Source organism: Neolamprologus multifasciatus, chromosome 7 (assembly GCF_963576455.1).
Source record: "Neolamprologus multifasciatus chromosome 7, fNeoMul1.2, whole genome shotgun sequence".
NCBI lineage: Eukaryota > Metazoa > Chordata > Actinopteri > Cichliformes > Cichlidae > Neolamprologus > Neolamprologus multifasciatus.
In genome coordinates, this window is record NC_140445.1 from 57939698 (window position 1) to 57959803 (window position 20106).

General features: G+C 38.6%; 2 protein-coding genes across 6 annotated transcripts; one reads left to right on the forward strand and one right to left on the reverse strand.

Annotated features, from left to right (window-relative positions):
* Positions 1-620: 620 nt before the first annotated feature.
* pdp2 (putative pyruvate dehydrogenase phosphatase isoenzyme 2) lies at positions 621-6014 on the reverse strand. Of its 2 annotated transcripts, none has more exons than XM_085167375.1 (9): positions 5881-6014; positions 5352-5485; positions 5053-5244; positions 4410-4529; positions 4029-4315; positions 2946-3051; positions 2630-2866; positions 2235-2534; positions 621-2103 (listed from the first exon to the last, which is right to left on the reverse strand). In XM_085167375.1, exons 2-9 carry the CDS (start codon positions 5427-5429, stop codon positions 1828-1830), a joined length of 1596 nt encoding a protein of 531 aa, XP_085023501.1. In that variant the 5' UTR covers positions 5430-5485; positions 5881-6014; the 3' UTR covers positions 621-1827. The 2 variants fall into 2 exon arrangements, with proteins under 2 accessions (XP_085023501.1, XP_085023500.1); XM_085167374.1 differs by having other exon boundaries at positions 5352-5481; positions 5881-6012.
* A 632-nt stretch (positions 6015-6646) lies between these two features.
* On the forward strand, positions 6647-18372 carry terb1 (telomere repeat binding bouquet formation protein 1). Of its 4 annotated transcripts, XM_085167371.1 has the most exons (21): positions 6647-7285; positions 7383-7493; positions 7653-7784; positions 8110-8241; positions 8462-8522; positions 8660-8778; positions 8946-9074; positions 9177-9329; positions 9425-9556; positions 9714-9839; positions 10083-10213; positions 10308-10612; positions 10691-10755; positions 11204-11266; positions 11938-12156; positions 13166-13237; positions 15003-15068; positions 16193-16263; positions 16925-16957; positions 17033-17080; positions 17753-18372. In XM_085167371.1, exons 1-21 carry the CDS (start codon positions 7249-7251, stop codon positions 17789-17791), a joined length of 2244 nt encoding a protein of 747 aa, XP_085023497.1. In that variant the 5' UTR covers positions 6647-7248; the 3' UTR covers positions 17792-18372. The 4 variants fall into 4 exon arrangements, with proteins under 4 accessions (XP_085023497.1, XP_085023499.1, XP_085023496.1 ...); XM_085167373.1 differs by lacking the exon at positions 16925-16957; XM_085167370.1 differs by having other exon boundaries at positions 6648-7285; positions 16925-17080.
* The last annotated feature ends 1734 nt before the right edge of the window (positions 18373-20106 follow it).

The window sequence follows — 20106 nt, forward strand, 5'->3', positions numbered from 1 at the left end:
TAAAAACCTAAGTGTTAAGGGCAATGAGGTCATTTGAGACATCTCGAAAAGCAGCGAGAGAAACAAAAAACACTCACGTGGATTTGATACAGCAAAAAGAGCACCCACAAGACCCTGGTGTCCCCCATGATTTCAAGTATAGAAACCCTACAGTCCAATGTCAGATTGCCAAGTTTACTTATGTTTACTAACGGGTCTTTTAGTGTTTTTCCTCTTTAAACGTCCTCCATCAGTGCAGTAATTTTCCTAACAACTGTCTGTGACTGCCTTCTTTAACTGCCACCGGCTACAGTATTTGTGTTTAGCGTTTCACTTTCTTCACACGCTGAGTAGCTGATTTCCACAGGAAGGCGTTAAACTGGAATTAAGAATACGTCAGACCTGCAGGTGAGGGAGTTTACACATGTGGGTTTCCAACTCCACATTTCAAAAAAGGCTTGAGGTTTTTTTTCCCATCACAATTGTAAGTGAGAGACCAGCAGAAAAATGTGAGCCACTAGCAGCATCAATTAAAATAACTTCACTTATGTTTGTACGACCATCAGGCTGATTACAGACTAACCTTTTTCCTCTAATATGTCACACACATGTTTAGAAAACACGTTTGAGAAGAGACAGGCTCCCATGACAAGCAGAGTTTATTTTGAAAACTCCTGACCCCACTTATCTACTTTCCAGGTTTAGGCAAAAGGACATTAAAACTATGCTTTACAATATTTAAATGTCCCCTTGTAACTTCTTTTAAACCAAATGTTTCTGACAGAAAAAAAAAATCTGTTCAATGTAATATTAGTTTCATTTTACAGTAAATGGAATGGAAACATAAAAACATCAAAACGATTACACAATTACAATAAACATTTAAACTTCATTAAAAGAGACTTCACAGCTTACACAAACAGGGACATGGAAAAAAAAAAGACTAAATGGAAAAACAAAAGCACAATAAGAAAATCAATAGAAGTGAGAGGTACCATTATTTCACATCAAAAATACACTGAAGGACTTTTTCCAAACAAAAACTATATTTGTGACCCATTAAACGCTGCAACTATGAATTGGTAACTTAACTTTTCCTAAGAACCAGATAAATTGGAGTGCTGATGTTTCTGTAGAAAGCATATGGATGGCCACCCTCTATTCCAAAGACATTGAGCAGGCTTAGCATGTGTGGGCCAACTGATTGTCAGATATGCGGAAAAGTACGAGCTGCAGTGTGTTTATATTTTTGGTCACTCGGGACTGTGCCGCATTTCGTTGTAGTTCTACAGTTTGATCCGGAGGTATTTTGACCTGCATCGGTTCACAATGTGTTGTGAACTAAACTGAACGGTTCCAGACTGATGATTATTTTTGCGTTTGTCTGTTCAGGCTAACTGTAAGTAAACGCTGAAAACTGTCATTTTCTTTTAAGATCAATCAGTCTATATAGCAAGCTGTAACTGTGACAACCTTTAGAAAATGTTAACTGACTGTCATGGCCAAAAGAATTCACAATAAAACTGTATTATTAACATAGATACAGAATATTTACAAAAAAAAATGTTATCAGTACAATTCTTCAAGAATCGTTCACTTTATTATTTTTCTGTTTTAGACAAATTAATTGCACTAGTTATAAGAGTGTAGATAGGCATTGTTTGTAACCAAAACTATATAAAAAGTGTATAAAACAATAAACTACATGACTATTTATTATATTATCATATCTGTATAGTTAATATGATCTCAATAGTTCATTTTCTAAAGATCAAGGGTCTCGTTAATACTTACTGTTACAGTCCTAATCTGAATAGCCCAATTCTCATAATTGTTTCTCTCTGTCCATTAGTTGTGGTGAGATCTAGCCAGATCATAGTTCAGATACACCACAGTAACTGTGATATCATCTCTGTACATTCGCGCTAGATCCTCCGGCAAAGCAAGCATTGACGCCAGCCTCTCCTGGGATAGTTCTCCATAGTCCCCAGTGCCGAGAGCATGTCTGATGAGGTGTGTGGCAGCGTTTGTATCTAGAGCCGGGGAGGCACGGGCTTGGCGTTTCAGCAAGAGTTCATGCATCTGACCCAACTTCAGCTTTCTCTCAGACTGAGAAACTGGAGCCTGGAAGAAAAAAAACAAAAAGGTCGGTTAGAAGCCTTTTTGGTTTTTTCAGGTCAAGATTGCAGGATAAAGTCTAAATAAAGTGCTGTATCTAAAAGTTGCATGTTGTGAAGTAGTTACTCCATACAAACCTGTAGGTGAATTCCACTCAGGTGCTCTCCAATGAGCCGTACTGCCTCCTCACTCCCTAGTTCATCCCATAAGCCGTCAGTACCGAGGATCAGGAAGCGGTCCTGGGGTCTCAGTTTATGATAAGTGATCTCAGGTGACACGTCCAGGTACGGCGGTGTTAGATAGTTAGGCGGAGTGTACTGATACAGATTAAGAGAGTCAAGGTCTACTCCAGATTCCAGGCTGGCTAAAATACTTTGCTGCAGCTCATGGCTCCATTTAAATCTCACATCACCAAACGCACGGAGTGGCATTAGGACCTGACAGAAAGATAAAGAATTGAACCAATGACTCATTCTCTAAACCGAATGGCAAACAAATTTGTGATCTGTTGCATGTGGCGACAAAAACCCACCCCTAGCAGCCTGTCATCTGTAACCACTGTGTCGCTCTCTGAAGGTGGATGTTGGGCTTTGATGCGTTCCACCTCAGCCTGGTTCTGTGAGTTATGGTCTCGAGAAAGAGGTAAAGCGCTCCATGAGCCATCTTCATTTTGCACCCCTAATACTGCTCGACAATCACCGGTGTTCGCCACGTGGATGCCATCCATGCCAACATGGGCCACACAAGCAGTGCACCCGGCAAATGCAACCTGGACAGATAATGCATGTGTATCAACCTTGTATGAACTTAAAACACACTAGAGACCGAAGACTGCTGTATCTTATTACCTGAATGGCTGTACTTCTCATTAGGTCATTGGATAGAGGAACTTGAGCCTCCAGAGAGATATCAGCATCAAGCCGTTTGAAAGCATAATCCAGAGCATCCTGAGGACTAAAGAAAACAGGCTTTCTGTTTTGTGCTAATCTGCATACACAGACAACTGACAAGTTAAGACATAAATCAACACATATTAGTAAAGTGTTTGATGCTGAAATGGCTTCAGTGCATCCTGATATTGATTTTCAATTTTCTGTAAGGCTACTACAGGGATGATGTCATTCTTTAAAAATATTTTCCCTATATAGTGGTTAGATGTTGGTACTTAAGAGCACTACAGTCACCTCAGTCTAACATTTCCTACTAGTATTCAGTAGTAGAATATGATTTCAATCATTTTCATACTCATCAATCCATTGAGTGACCCCTATTGCCCTTTAGATGTGTGCACTCTCATCATAAAAGAGACCACTCACATTAATATAAAAGTGTTTCATGTTACAGTGGAGGTGTTCACTCAGACGTGGAATCAAATCATGCCAGCAAAATAACTTTCAAAGCATAACAGAGCCAACAAATCCAATCACTGCAGAAAATTCACGTTTTTCCTTTCACTTTGTGTTATGTATTTTAAAGGCCGCTTGAAAGCAAAAAATAGCATAAAAATTAAAAAGTAATCGAGGGAAATGACAAAACTAAAAAATCTATCAAATGTGTGGAAATACATATACGTCTAGACACATGTTTGCAGCTTAGGTTAGTTGCCATCATATCAATAAACTTTATTTCTTGTTGTGCTTGTATTATTTCACACCCACGTGTTGCCTTTAACAAGCATATAGCCCATTTTAAACTGTATTATTAAACCCCACTCAAACCTTCTATCACTACCACAGCATCCATCCCTCCACAGCCTCTGAGTCACACACACAAAAACTAGATAATGCTTTAAAAGCTGGGTCAAAGTGTTGACATTTGTATAATTTTACACCATTTGTTACATCTATCAAGGACTAGGTTTGAAACAATAAAACAAGCTAAATAATAATTCCTCCCAGTCTTTGCTGAAGAGAAGACTTATTTGCATTTACCTCATGCCTGACTCGTGTTCCTCACTGTCCAGTAATTCTTGCCAGAAGACTCTGAGGTTTTCGATGTACAGGGAAGCAGATTCACGATAATTAAAATCTGTATGATGTTTATACCACTGCAGGATGGGAGGAATAGGTCTGCTGTGCTCCATGCATTTTTCGAGTTCTTCCAGGCTGTGCCTTTGCATCATTGCAGCTGCTATATAGTACAGCAGCCGCTCACTAACGGCCTGAGCACACGCCCAACCCCCGTGGCCATCAAACACTCCAAAGAGCATGCCCTTTGACTGGAGAAGACAGAGAAACATAAAATTTGATTTTACAAGAAACAAGTGAAAAAACACAGATTTCACTATAGCAAGGGGGAAAAAAACTGCATGCCTGTAAGCAGGTGGCTGCACTGCGACGGTCCTCATTAGGAGTGTTAGCAGCTAGCTGGTTGCTCTCAAACTTCCTCACAACACTTAGTCCCCTGCCATCAAACTCTGGGACACTCGCAGACTGAAACAGAGATATGGTTTGTGTTACTTTAGCTATTTACCAAAACAGTTACATAAAAAATATGAACTTAAAATGAAGACACTTAACTAGAGTTCGTCAATATTCACATTCAAACTGAAAAAGGCTTTTGAAAGAAAATGGCAAAGAAAATTACTGAACTCTTTTCAACCCAACTGAGGCAAGCATTCAGGATGCTGACAACAAAATGCAATAAATGAATAAAAAGTAAAAACTAGTGTTTAGTGCATACTTCTTCTGCACATTGTACAATGGCCAGCTCATGATAGTCTGAGTGCTAAAGATTGTTACCCAGTCAAAATACGTGAGTAAATTTCTCAGTTCCCAAACACTTTCAGAGTTTTGCTAAAAGAAGAGGTGATAGGCATAATGGTAAACATAATATTTTTGATGCATATTGCTGGTATTTAGTAAAAAATTAGCACAATATTCTGTCTTTGTTGCATTTTCATTTAATTGATAAGTTTAAAGTATCTGCTGGGTAAGACTGTGTGCTATCCCTTACTTGTTCATTGGATCTAAGAATACTGTTGATCTGTACTCTGCTCTGCTGAAAGTCCAAATCCTGATGAGTTGAGAGGTGTCGCTGGCTTTTAGACAAATTCCCAGATTCTTCACCATTGGATGGACCCCAGGATGAGAAGTAGCAGTGGGGTAAGTGAGACAGAGAACAGCAAATTGCTACAGCGTGTGCATTCTGAGGAAGAAAGGGGATTAAAAATACATTAGGGCAGTGGTTCCTAAAGCTTTTCTGCTAGACCCGCCTTTGATTTAGAAGAAAGAATAAAATAAAAGCAGACAAACCTGGAATTGAGCACCAGAATAAAGCGTGAGTGAGTTTGACGCTCGTTGCAGAATGCTGGCGTACACACGTCCATACATCGCTGTTGCGACACTCTAGGTAGGCTGTGCTGCAGCCTAATCACCTTTATGCCTAGCTCAAGGATGAAAAAATAAAAATGTTATACATTTGCTTATGTGTATGGTGATGCTACGATGTTCCTGGCGATAATTAAATGGCTAGCGTAAACTAGTATCATTTTACATGCTCCATAGATCAAACAGTTTCAGATTAGCAACATGACACATTTGTTACACGCCACTCTCAAGTGGCATCTTCTGATATTTAGGTACATTACGTGCAAGTCCGCCACGTACCACTGAGCTGTCAACATGACACGTAAAGTTAGCTTGCTAGCTGGCTAGCTTGCGCTAACATTTGGTTAAAAACCACACCGTACTAACGTTACCCAGTAGCCTGTACCTAGCTAAACTTCCACACATACAGCGGCTTAAGATATATGTCAAGTCCACTGAACAGCCAAATACGTACAAACTTCGTAAAACTTCGAGTGAATCGATGTCCATTGAGTCACTACTCAAAATCATAACAGGACGGTCACGTGCTGAAACGTCTGACGTAGCAGTTATCGCGCTCTGCTGTAGTAGATGTAGAGCTTAGTGGGGTGCATACTTCCTCTTTTCTTACCTCTACTGCAAATTTTTGTTGTCGATCCATTACACAATCGATCATTGTGAGCTTTACTTCCCACAATAATTAGTGACTATAACAAAACACACAGCTTTATATGTATTTTGAAAATACATCTATTATATATTATATATATTTTGAAACTGGGTTTTCTTTCGAGACCTGCAATGTGTGTCTGCTTCTTAAGCACTTTGGATCTGTTTCTGTTGTTTGTATGTGTTATAGGCCGTCAATAAAATAATCTCGACGAAAAGGTTCAGACATTTTTCATAGTGACTGTTTGAGGTATAGATTTTAATGTAAAAACAATCATTTATCTTTAAATTTATTTTTCTGTCCACCTCTTCTTGGCTCTTTCAACGCATTTGGGAGAACAAAAAGTTGTGTTATCTTTCTCACAATTCCTGTTTTTCCTAAAGATACAGTCTTTCTTGTAACCAATTCCTAACCAGTCGATATGTCCTTTTCTCCTTCCTGTGTTCACAATAAAAAATTAAATTATTTTATTAATTCCTACAACATAGAGGCTCAAGTGGCAAACTACCCGTTCCAACTACAAATTTACAAATCAATCAAATTTTGTAATTTCTTTCTTTTTTGTCCATTTCAGTCAACTTCCCTCAGTGACCTCCTTGTTTATGCTGCATTTGGTTTTTGGCGTTGAATGGATGTTGTCAACCATTTTTCTCTGAACATTATATTGATCATCTTTAAGAAGTTATCCGCATATTGTAGCATCATCCATAACTGTGTCCCAATTCAGGGGCTGTATTACGGGTAGTAGTAGTAGCAGCTAGGCTAGTCCGTTTCTATGGTAACGAGCAATGTAAAGTTTCGTCGTCACTTTCTTTCTATTAAATATCTCTGGTAACGTATAATATTGCTGATATCGCAGTAAGATACTCGAACCTTTTTTCCGTGACGGTTTGGGAGTGTATTTAAAGTTAGGACATTAGGGTGACAATAAACAAATTGTGGTTTGACTGAGCACAATTACTTAGTTTAGATATTAGGCTTTAGCTAACTTTTGGCTAGTTTAGCTATAGCTGGCTAGTTAGCAAGCATAATTTCTGAAAATGGTAGTATTATAAAGTTCACCTAACTGAACAAATATGGGAAATAAGATATGATGTTCCCGTAATTTGGAGCTATCCAGACACTAATTACATTTGCCAGTGTTTTTGTTAAACACTTCAATTAAACATTGACATGGATAAGACTAAGATTTGCAGCAACCGGCGCAATAGTAAGTGTAATTTCAGTTTACTCCTCAGGCTCTTTCATGTATTTGTGGAAGGACAAATGTATCCCTGACTGGCTATATTACATTCTTCCGTTTTCAGCTATTAAGACAGATCTCAGTTTGCTTCTGGAGTGTCTCAAGTTTCAGATGAAATGCCCCGATTTACAGAAACAAGCCCTTCTCACTATTCATTCAATCTGCGAAAAGAGAGGTAATAATGAACAGTCAATGACATAAACGTACTTTCAACTTGAACTGAACCCGAACACATCTGTCATATGAATACATGTATTTAGTGAGATATTTATATAGCATAAGGTCTTGACATGGTAACTGATGACTGTCTCACTTTAAATTGGGAATATTTCAGAGGATAATGTGGACCTGCTAAGAGAAATGGGAGGTGTGACATTTGTGTATAACCTCTCCAAATCCAGCTTCGTTCATCCAGATGTTAAGGAGACTGCTGTCTTTACACTTGGCACACTGGCAGAGGCCAACGGTAGGCACGTCTGATATTTGTCCAATCTAAGTTCAGGGAGGATTATTTTTTTTAAGGATGCAGTTTCTGGAATCTTCCGATAATTACGTAACATCCTCATGATGGGACAATCAAGCATCGGAGGGAAGAAATACCTTTTTCTTTCCCCCCAGAAATTAAAGGCAGCTCTGTGGTCCTCAATTGATATCCAACTTGTGCTTTATGTGTGTAATATGTGTTTGTGTGATATGTGGTATTTATTAAGTGTCTATTAAGTGTAAATTGTTTTAAAATAAATTATAGTTTTAAATTTTAACAACATATAATTTGTCTTTCATTTTGTTAGTCTACTGCAAGAATTCTCTGTGCAAAAAGGAGACATTTGCAGACTTTGCTGATTGTCTAATGAAAGAGGACATCCCGCTGAAACAAAAGCGACTCTCTGTTTATTTGCTGCTTGTGCTGGTAGCCAACAACAGTAAGATCAAATTCTAAAAAGACAGAATAAGTTTAAGCTACAGGACTGGATCACACATTTATCTGCATGTTTATCAGTCACTTTACTCTATAAGGTCTGGTTTATTTGCAAGCTCATTAAATTTATTCCATATAACTAGAGGAAAATATAGCATGAATCTTTTTTAGTTCTGAGAGCATGATAATGTTTGCAACCTTTGTCTGACTTTGTTTTATTGTAGAATTAGGACAGACTTTGGCTCAGAGCAGTGGCTGCCTGGACGTTCTACTGAATCTCTTCAGGTATTTCTCACTGCTGAAATCTCTTTTGACCAAAGATCATTTTTAATCACACCACTTGTAGTTACAAAGAAAGGAAAACAACATCAATAAAAACACTCATTTGAGTCCATGTAAGGTAAATGGTATATATTTTGCAGGGCCACTTTCCCCATCTCCACAGAAGCCACTTTCCGAGCAGCTAATGCTACTCAAACTTACCAGCTTTGGACGTCTGTGTCTTGTGCTCTTTGTGGATGTGTAAACAACCCTCAGAATGGTAACAGGAGATTTGTATTTTTTCTGTCTTGTTCAGATAAGGTGAAATGTAAAATACAGATTTGCTTGCTATAGTGGCAACAATTTTCAGTACTCAATTAAATGTTTATTTGATTTAAACACAAAAGCAGTTTTTTTGCTCTGTTATTTCTTTCTTTTGTATTGCAGAGGAGGGTCAGCGTATTTGTGTGGCAGCGTTTCCTGTGATTAAAATCTGGCTTCAGCAGCTTACTTTTCCACAGACTGAAATTTTTCAGCCAATATGCACATTCATAGCAATGACAGTGGCCCACAACTGTAAGTGCTGAAACCATGTTTTTGTTTTTTTGAAATGTAAAACATCTTAGTTGATCCTGAAATGCAAATGATTAAATGTTCTTCACTTCTTTCTTTTGGCAGCCTGTGTTCAGGAGAGTTTTTCTGCCTGTGGGGGATTAGAAACTCTCGCTCTTACCCTGGGTCGTCTAGCTTCTGCTGCAGATACGAGCTTATTGTCTTGCCAGCTTTCTGTCATTATATCCAAGACTCTGTCAGCTTGCATCACTGATAACTGTGCGAACTGCTCACGAACACATACACATGCACCCTAAATTCACAACTGAATAACCAAAGTATCTCCTTCTTTATTTACAATCTCTTCTTTGTAGCTTCTCTGGCTTCAGGTCTGGCGCAGTATGATGTGGTCTTACACCTTTTCTCTTTGCTGGCTAGTCCACACTTGGACCCAGAAGACAGGCTACCTATTTTACTAAGCCTTGGTTACTGCACTGAGGCCTCTGGTGCGACTGCACTAATTTTTTTTCTGCTTAAAATATATATTCCAATTTATATCTTAACTATGATATCTTGCAAATTGCACATAGTGTTCCTTTTTTAAAGATCATAACACACTGTCCATGCATTTCACAATTGCACTGTGCTTATTTGGTTCTATAGAGAAGCACCAGTCCCAGCTGATATGGTGTGGAGGGCTCCCCATTATCATAACTTTACTCACAGAGGATTCAAGTGAGGAGGTTAGGAGGGCTGCTACATTCATATTGCAAACTTGCAAAAAAGCCAGTAAGTCAAAGCAGTTTTATTTTCCAATAATTCTGTATTTCTATGTATTTTCACATGTCACAGTCACTTTGATATCTCTGTTTAGCTTTTAAGTTACTGTGTATCACAGCAGTCTATCTTATATACATTTTATTTGCATTATTTGCCTCTGTCTTACATTTAAGATAACTGGCATGTATATAGTATGCAAAACATAAGAATCTGCTTTCATAATGATCTGCAGTATTTGCCTTTTCTATAAAGCTATGTGCTCAGGAGTGGGTGATCCGATAGCAAAACAGGCTGAAAATGTGGAAGCCCCTAAACACATTGAGGAGATCAGGAGTTCAGCCAGAGAAATGCTACACAGGATTAACCTGCTAGAGAAGAGAAGGGTGAAAGTTAAACATGCATCAGACACATGTATTTGCCAAGTCTGACCAGATCATATCATGGTGACTCATGATGTGTACTTATGTTGATCTTCAGGATGTCGAGGGTAAGCAGGAAGGCACAGGTCTACCAAATTCACATGAGGGGCGAGACCAAATATCTCTACCAGCTTTAATTCTGCCACTGCGCATACCACAAAATGAGGGTGTTGAAACTGTCCCCAGAAACATAACTGAGAGGGGGAATAATGGTGAAAACAAGGAATTGACCTCCGGGTTAAGTTCTCACAAAGAAACCAGTGAAGGTGACGTCAGGTGTTCAATGTGCAAAGGTACTGGAGCGCTTATGTCTTCTCATGTCCTGCCACTAGAGGGAGCCACTAAGCAACTTGAGGCAAACAGGTTAGTGGAGTTGCTCTGCGTTTGTTATTTATCAGAAAAAAAAAATGAGGGTGAATGATAAGATTTTTTTTTTTTTAGTCAGCGGTTTAAGCCACTATTTCCAGTGAGGTACACAAAACCAAGCAAGATTAAGTGTATTGAAGGTAAGAGACACAGTATCACTTATTTTCACTTCCAGGCACTAGCATTACAGTATTTAGCTATATGCTCAGACTGCCTTGACTTCCTCACCTGGTTCCCCCAGTTAACTCACCTGTTTGCACTCTGCAAATCACTCCCTCAATATATACACATATCTTTCCAACATTTAATCTCTAGATTGTGTGTTGTCTGATACCTGAGCTTACTGGCATTCTTTTACTCAGTTAATACCTGTGTGAATGTTTTTTTAACGTGTTCCTGGTGTTTGGATTTTGCCTTTTTATGCAATCTGCACAAGTCTCTGCCTGACCTTTTTTGTATCAGACTGATTTGTGTGTGTGTGTTTACTTGCCTCCTGTGTCTTACACTTGGATTTTCAATGAAAAGGACTTTGACATTTTCAGTAAGTGTATAGTATGTGATGTTTTCCTAAATGTGTTTTATGTTTAGAGTTACAGCATGCTGATATGAAGAACGTGCTCAAAGCCCCAGTCCCTTATAGTCGTTGTGCAGGTAGGAAATAGCACAGAAATCCTATTAATTTTGTATTATTAAAGGCAGAGTTTAAACAAGGACAGTGTTCGACAGCCTTTACTTCTCTATATCTTTGCAAACACGAGTGTCTCTCTTAATAAGCCTCATTTCAAAATAGTTATGACGTATTAAAGTAGGACCATACATTTAAAGTTCTGGTTAAATGTACAGGTAGGCCTCAGTCAAACAGGCATAGGCACCGGTATGGGACCCACTGGCATCACTAGTGTGAAATTTGTTGCAAAGAAGTATACACACTTTTCCTAATGACCCATCTGTAGACCTGCGAGAAAGAAGAGATTTATTTCACAGCCTCCACTTGCTCCTGATGGTCACCAAATGGTCACTAGGCATGTGTGACTGGGGCCTAAAAAGTACATTTGTTTCTTGCTTCTGGTATCCTGGGGACTGCATCATAAAGCAGCTCGATCCCTTCAAAAACTGCAACGAAGGAGTAACTGGAAAGGCAACTGTAGTGAAGAGCTCAGTCACTGATTGTGGGCTGTAACATTCAGTTACATTTTTGGGGAGGTTGACATCAGGTTATAGTGTAGGTTATGGTGTGGAGTATTTGTGGTTATGACATAAACATGGTTTACAGAAGGATTTAAACAGAAGTATAAATCCCATGTCCTTCTTTCTCCACATAGCCTGTGTGTTACCTTTTGAGGAAGTGACCAGTCACACTTTTGAGTCTCTCCAAAGCTCTTGCCACCAAAGCTGTGACAGGCACAAGGTTCTCAGAGAGGCCACCAAGCACTTCAGAATGCATCACTGCAGGCTCGTGTTTGAGAAGGAGCACCAGGATCCCACTGAGGCTGAGAGATATTCAACAGCAGAGCCACAACAAACCTGCAAAAACTGGACTGGTAAGAAGATTCTCCATATGCACAGAAATCCAGTTTATCCCTGGATTTCTGTGTATTTACAGTTAACACTAATAGTTCCTATAGCTCCTAGGTTTGCATTTTTTTGTTGTTTTATTAAAAAATACTAAAAAATACTAATTATTGTTAGTTTCCTTTAAAGGCCTTGCTGCTAATGGATAGACAGAGTTTTCAACATGTTTGGTTCAGAAGGTGATGCACTACCTGCTTTATCACTCAATTAGCTCAAAGTTCAGCAGAAAAATTGACAAAAGTTTTCCTCAGTGACCACAAAGGGTGCAATTGTTTGCACTTTGATAGACGTTTGTCATTGGGTAATCTGCTCTCTGTAAATCACACACTGAGATTCTTTGTCTCTTAGACAGGGTTGAATTAGTGGCAGCATATGTGATTTCAGCTAACCACATTTAATGGTTGAGTAATGCCACATAATCTCTGAAGTTTTCTTATTCATTTCTTGCATTGGTAGTCTTGCATTGTCTTGCAGGAACTCTTCACTGTTAGTGTGAGAGAAGAACTGAAATGCATGGGTGGAGCTTTACTTTACTTTTGAACAGTATTTTATTGTCATTGTGTGAACGTTTTTCTTTTTAATCCCTTTGTATCATATTTGATGCATGAGTTTCTGACACCTTTATCTCATCAACATGATCAATACTTGTTGATCAATACTTATGGACAAAACTATTTTTTTGTCTAAAATTGACATTGTTGTTAACAAGAAGGTGTCAAAAATGCCCACTGTATCAAATATGATACAAAAAAATATAATTAATATATAATAAAAATATTCCATACCCAACATGATATAGCAAAAAAAAAGTGGATTTTGTTATAAGGGTTAATAAACATCTCAGTTCCAAAAAAATCAGAATTTTCTGGCTAATTTTTGATGGGTTGGGTCTTACAGGGTTAAGTTGAAATAAAAAATGCTTAAATGTATAATTGTTGCCATGTGTTGCTAATAAAATGACTTTCTACTCCACTGTAGGACCTTCTGAAGGTGAAGGAAAGGTAATTAACAAGAACACTCTGCCTGAACACCGATGGAGAAAGCACAATGGTAAGAAATTTACCACAAACACCTGAAAGCCCTGTTGCAAATGAGTTTTTGTAAATCTAATACACGAGCTATTTTGAACCCTTTGTGGTAATTATTTTGTATCAGAAATGCACCAGTGCAAGTACAAAAAGGAGCTTTTGCCACATACTTGGCACCACTCACCTGGTAAAGGTGAACACATTAACACAAAAGTGTGCCTGGACAACACGCAGTGTTTCCCAACTGTGTAGTTCACTGTGGGGTCCATTTGTGCCAGTGTGAGAATGTGCTGCTAATGTGCAGCACTCTCAGCTAAACAGACTGAGACTGAAAATTATTTCATTCACACCTGGCCTGGAAACCAAGTGCCCCATGATTCCTCGAACTCCATAGCAGTCTTCTCAGAAGCCACAGTTTAAACTGTAACCTTCTATTATTATGTACTCTGTTTGTTCTGTAGAAATCAATTCAACTCACAAGTCTCAGTTTCCGAGGTTTAATATACCTACTGCTGATATAACAGCACTGAGTAAAATGTATGTTGTTGTTTTTCCTTATTTTTTTCCACCACAGACCCTGAACACATTTTGAGCTTTGGGGTGAGAAATATAGTTACACATTAAATGACAAACATGACAGCTTTTAATGTGTCACCATTGGTCCAGTACCAAGAGCATGCAGTTATGGATTGCTTGGCAAACATGCCAGATGTTGATGTGTCACAACAAAACCACCGCCTCTGAGGGCATTTGCCAAAATATGAATTGACAAACATAAAAGATGTTAATAGTCACCTCAAGGTACTTTATATTGTAAGGCAGCTGTCCCCAACCTTTTTTGCGCCACGGACCGGTTTATGCCCAACAATATTTTCACGGACCGGCCTTTAAGGTGTCGCAGATAAATACAACAAAATAAAACTAGTACCGGTACCGAAAAAAAGACGATTTATTCATAACACACGTGAAAAGACCCAGGAAAACCGAGTTAACAATAAAAACGATAACAAAATAACGCTGAAAACCGATAAAAACCCTGAAAACCATACATTTCACACCTGAGCCTCAAGTCTCGCGGCCCGGTACCAAACGACTCACGTACCGGTCCGAGGCCCGGGGATTGGGGACTGCTGTTGTATGGTGAGAAACTTACAATAATACAGAGAAAGGCCCAACAATCAGATGACTCACTATGAGCAAGCACTTTGTGACAATAGGAGTGGTGATAGGGGGAATGCATGCGTGCATAGGCATGTGTCCCCGAAGCAAAGAGTTTGTACTGTCACACGTTATCCTAGCAGTTATCCTGTAAGGGAATGATAATAATATATAACAACAATAAATAATTATTGGGGAAAGTGGGGGGGCAACATTGCTTTATGGTAGCAGCAGTAGACATGCACTGAGAAGATTTTCAGATGAGGCAACAACTTTGAAGCAATAGTTTCTCCATTTATGTTGCATCAAGTAATAACTGCAAGAGCAGTGGCAAATAATGCAGAATGACCCTTCTAACTTTTGGTTTTACTTTACATGTTTTTTACCACCACCAAGGATTAGCATTACAGTTTAGTTTTCAGTATAAATTCTATGGTGTGTGGGATGGTTAATGTCACAAAATTATGTGATACAGCGATAGGAACATAGAAACAAATTCAAGATAATAGAAAGCAGCAGGAATGCCCGGAAAGATAAAGAAATTGAGCAGTTGCGAGCTGCTGTGTTTTAGGCGTAGGACATCTATATGTATAATTTGTAAATTCATTTGGTTGTCTTTTTCTTTTTAGGCGTCACATTGGTTCCACTACAAAGAAGAGCTAAAAAGACAACATTCGCCTCTCGTAACAGAACTGGTATGAGATGTTTTCACAAAGCAGCAGTTTAATTATTTACTGTAGTCCTGCATTTCTGCCATAATCAGCAACATAGATCCCATTACTCCTCTCTTGGCCCTCCTAAAAAGGGAGAATCCTCCTGAAGATAGATATGCAACATCAGATAGGGGTATTTACAGCTGACTATTTAACTGTGTGAATGTTATGATTGAGAGCCTGTGGTGGGAGCTGTTCTCTGCAATGTGTTCCTGGCAGCAGACAAACCAAACAGCAGAGGGAATGTTGAACTGCAGCCAGTGTTCTCACAGTACAGGCCGGAGCTGGTTCAAAGCAGCACAGCTGCATTAAGCTGTTTCACACCCTGTGTAACACTGTGAGAGATTAAGGCGGATGCTTTTGTGTCTTGCCAGTGACGCTGTAGTGAAACTAGAGGGATTGCAGTGTTTTTTCAGTTTGCAAGTTTGCATCATCTCAAAGGTTGTGTAGCCCAAGAATTGCAGTAGTGTTGCAAAGCAGGGGCACTGTTTCATAGTGCATTCTCTCTGTGCTGTCACACTGAGATTTACTGTTGTTTTTTTCCATCTCAGCTCCAGCGCTTACTCTGAGTCCATTCTTCCTTAGATTTTTCCACTGCCATCCATTTTTCAGCATGTTAAACTATAATACCGCTTCTCCTGCTCTGTCTTCATCTTTTTTTTACTACAGCTTAGTACTACTATAAAATCAGTCCTAGGCAAAAAGAGAAATTGTCTTGCATATTAAATCTGAGGCAATTGAATATATAATGATAAAACAGGAGTTGTAAAGCTTTGTCTTTTCCAGTAGAGGTGCAGAGATGATTTGCAGTACTGATTGTTTTCTCACCTTTTGTTGGAGGAGGGGAAAAGCATCTCCACTTTTAACAATAACTTTAAATGTAATTTAAACACACTGTCAGCGAATTTACTGAAATTCAGCTACACAAATATATGAAACTAGAAGCAACGCTGGTGACACACAAAAGAAATCCACTGACCTCTGTTATCATTTAATGTCATTGTATTTGCTGATGGCTGTATACAAACTGAATATCAGTGATGTTTATATTTAACTAATAAATCAGTGCATCCCTGGTAAAAATGCTTTTACGTGCTGTGTTTCAGATATTGAGATGGGAGGGAGGAGTGGTCACCATAACAATCAGCTGAAGATTGGCATAGATTACAGTTCCACTGTAAGTTTTCTATCAGATATGTTTTTGGATGTCGAGAAAAAGCTGTATTGTCATAATCAGTATTGCATCGTAGTTATAACAATAATTGAAGATAAAGGCCAGATACACACAGTAGAGTTTTAGTTTACCAAAGCGCCTTTTATCCCTGACAGTGCTTTCTGTTATTGGTGCTTGCATTATTTTGCAATAGGGACAGCCCATCAGAAAGCGAAGATAATTGAACTTGGGCACAAACAGATGACAAAAAAATCCCGTTAAGAATGAACAAATTACCATTGCTCATCGAGATGTGTTGAAATCATTTTAAATGTGAATAACATGCTTTGCAAAATGCAGCTATTAATGGGCTGAAACCAGTGTGGTCTGTGGATGCTGGTTACAGGCAACTTGGCTAGATTGTTTTCAGTATGAGTAAATGGAAAAAGAAGAAAAAAAACGGATGTTTTGAAAACATTTTTCCTCTTTCTTTATTTTATATGCGATTAACCATGGCTTCAGTAACCAGGCCAATTTTTGATAGAAAATGCTTTAAAAGTTACTAAGCACTGAGAGGTGTGGCAAACCGATGAAAGTGTGCATATGCATACATGCCCACATGTATGCGCATGTCTCTGGCTGTCTTTGTGTACTTTTCTTACTTTTTTGGCTTCAATACTCTTAGAAAAGGAAGAGAAAGGACTTCAGTTGTGAGGAGGTGGGTTACCTGCTGTCTGGAGTAAAGACGTATGGCTTCTCTTGGAACTTAATCTTGTGGTCATATCCCTTCCAGCCTGGGCGCACCAATGTTGACTTGGCCAAGAAGTACAGGCGACTAATGGTAAAATCCTTAAATTAAGTGTTTTACAAGTGGCCTTTGAAGTTTTAAGCACAGTGGTACTAATTTCCAAACTCTAAATGGATGACATGATTTACAAAATGCACAAAGTTAATTTTATACTTTTTAAAAATTATTTTGAGTAAATTGCTTTTCCCCCCATTCATTAAAAAAAATGCCCAAAACAAATTTCATCACCTTGCATGGTTGGTGTTCAGGAAGACCTAATTTGGCCAATTTCATAAATGTGTTTTTTACTCACCCAAAGTTTTTCCCTTAAAAGCCTCTCCTTCAGACAGAATCTCTCATGAACCTGCATATACATCTCTTCTGATGATGTTTATTTGAAGAATTCTCTCAATGAATAACCTCTTCAGGAGACAGGCGAGGTTTTCTTATGACTCTTTCATGAGGTCATATTTGTGCAGATGTTGCTGCAGTGCACCACCACTCCCGTGTCTACTAAATCTGACTAGAAATGTAATCCTACTGGCCATAGGTTCAAAGGTTTTTGTTTTATCGGTCTTATTGTGTTTCACCATTAAGTTGATCTTTCAAACCTTTTGAATTATGTAAGTGTCCGTTTTTGACTAGGGGTGCTCAAATTTTTGAATGCCACCAGAACCGCTAAACTACACAGACTTTAATTAGCTTCATTTGTCTTTTTGCCTTCAGAAACGTAAGGCCCAGGATGTCAGCCGTGCAGATTCTTGATCCTTGTTCAACCTAGGATTTGTTGATCAGCTGACTGGATTTACCTGTGAGGCCTTCATTCTCACGTCAAAAAACATTTTAATAATTTTTTAATGATCTCCAGCAGTATATATTCCTTATAGTTATATTATACCTGGTGTACTAATTTTAGTGATTTGTGGTTTCAATGCAATATTGTCTCAAACCTGTTTGAGTTATGGTTTGAAAATGAAAATATAGCTGTAGATGTTATTTATTTGTGATTATTCGTTCATGGTTTATGTTCATTTCTTTGAGAATGAATTGTGCCCGAATTAAATTGATATTAAAAGGTAGATTTAAGTGATGCAAAAGCACCTATTGAATAATTACTATATATCGTACCGCATAACCGTCTATCAGACTAACTGGCCTTTGAACAGTGTGTTCAGATAGTCAGTATAAGTATAGTTTTCCACATATTTATTTTTCTGTATCATAGCTGTTTTTAGTCCAGGTCAGATTTACTGTATGGCAGTTTGAATATAATCTGGTCATTAAAATGACTCTTGTTATTTCATATGCATATTAAAGAAAGTGGTGTCTGTTTCACCAGTTATTAACCAGAGTTGTTTTCCATAAAGTTTTCAGGTAAAACAAGACTATTTAGATTATGTCTGATTGCTTCTTTTGCTTAGACCCTGTTAAGGCCTTGACATAGAGCATCACAGAAGCAAATGCCAAGTCCTGCTTTCTTTGTTTTTGTGCTTCAGTTCACAGACAGGAAATCAACAAGGGGAGAGGGGACTCAGGTCAAGCACTTTTGTTTATTGAGCTGAAAGCCTCTGGTATGACAGGAATCACAGTGCAAATCAAACTGCTTATCTTTCCCAGTGTGCCTCAAGAAGCAGCTCAGTCTGCAAAATGTGTCCTTTAAAGCTTAGCTTGACTGAGATCATTGTCTAGAGTGCCTCTCCCATTCTGTGGGGACTCATCAGTGTGTTGCTAAAATCATGGTTCTTCCCCATTTTCCATGCCCTGGGGCGTAGGCTGTAATCGTTTGAGACCTCATATAATAATGGAAGGGTGAAAGGGAATTTTTTACCGGTGATAGTGTATACCCTGGCATTAAGCTTTTCCCGTCATTGATTTGTATTTCTGTTGAATTGGCAAAGTAAATGCGCAAATTATTGCTTATTTACATTTGCAAGTACACCCTCTTTCAATTCTAAGCTTTTGCATATCAGGATATTTTTAAAAAAATCATCCGGTCCTTACCATGTTCTAAAATTTCTAAAAAATAAAAAATAAAACACCCTACAACGAAAAACAACACAACATATTACACTATATTTATTTAACAAAAAGCTAAACTGCAGAAGTGGTATGTGAAAAACTAACTACACCCATGTAGCTTGTAAAACCGCCTTTAATAACAATAACATCATTTTCTGTATGACTATCAGTCTTTCACATTATTGTCGAGGATATAAAAGACTGATACATGGCCTTACATGTGACTCTAGACTGATGTACAGAGGAGTTCACTGTCGACTTAATGGCTGCAAGGTGTCCGGATCCCGTAGCTGCAAACTGAGCCCACATATTTACCCCTCCACCACTATGCACGTGGAGATATCCACAGCTGGGAAGATTGGAAACTGTCTTAAATGTTTTCCACTCATGAAAAAACGGGCAATGCTCCAAACCAGCACTCTGCCAAAATCTCTGCTTTTATAGAGGTGCAAACATTTGCTAATTAATCAATTAATCAAATGTATTTGGTTAGCAGCACCTGTCGGCTGCTTTTCACACACTGCTTCTACATTGTGGTTTAAGCTTGTTATGATGTAATATCTGAGGTTGTGGTTACCCAGTTTTAGGTTATTTTTTATGACCTGATAAATTAAACCACAGAATTGCAAAAGCATGTGCTTTCTTTCCACATGACTGTAGATTAAAGTTTTAAGGCGTTTAGGAGTGGCCTCTCATACCAGTGTCCTGACTACTCAGACAAGATTTTGGGATAGCAATGTAGTGAAAGCAAGGGGAGGCATGTGAGGAACAGATTTCTCATGGACTGAAATGCAGTCACACTGAAGACTTTTGACCCAGGCCCCATGAAAATCTCCTTCCTCTGGAAAGAATGTGGCCTAGTCTCCCCCCTTTCTCCTCCCTCCTCTGATGTCCTCTCTCCCACGAGACAGTGAGAAGCTCCAGTCCCTCTTAAATGAACTGGGATTTGCTACATAGATTTCTATTGCCATTTGCAGAGTGCCCCGTACATGTAGTAGTTTGTCAAACATGCCCAGAGTATCTCCTATTTTTCCTCCCCCACAAAAATCCATTCCCAGAAT

Excerpts from the sequence above, each read along its gene's own strand:
- terb1 (XM_085167370.1), top strand. The coding sequence starts at position 7,249 with ATGGATAAGACTAAGATTTGCAGCAACCGGCGCAATA. Across the intron at positions 7,494-7,652 it reads TTCAATCTGCGAAAAGAGAG|AGGATAATGTGGACCTGCTA; the intron begins GTAATAATGAAC and ends GGAATATTTCAG. Across the intron at positions 12,157-13,165 it reads AACCTGCAAAAACTGGACTG|GACCTTCTGAAGGTGAAGGA; the intron begins GTAAGAAGATTC and ends ACTCCACTGTAG.
- pdp2 (XM_085167375.1), bottom strand. The coding sequence starts at position 5,429 with ATGTATGGACGTGTGTACGCCAGCATTCTGCAACGAGCGTCAAACTCA. Across the intron at positions 4,530-5,052 it reads TTCTTAGATCCAATGAACAA|TCTGCGAGTGTCCCAGAGTT; the intron begins GTAAGGGATAGC and ends TCTCTGTTTCAG. Across the intron at positions 3,052-4,028 it reads GAACACGAGTCAGGCATGAG|TCCTCAGGATGCTCTGGATT; the intron begins GTAAATGCAAAT and ends TGTTTTCTTTAG.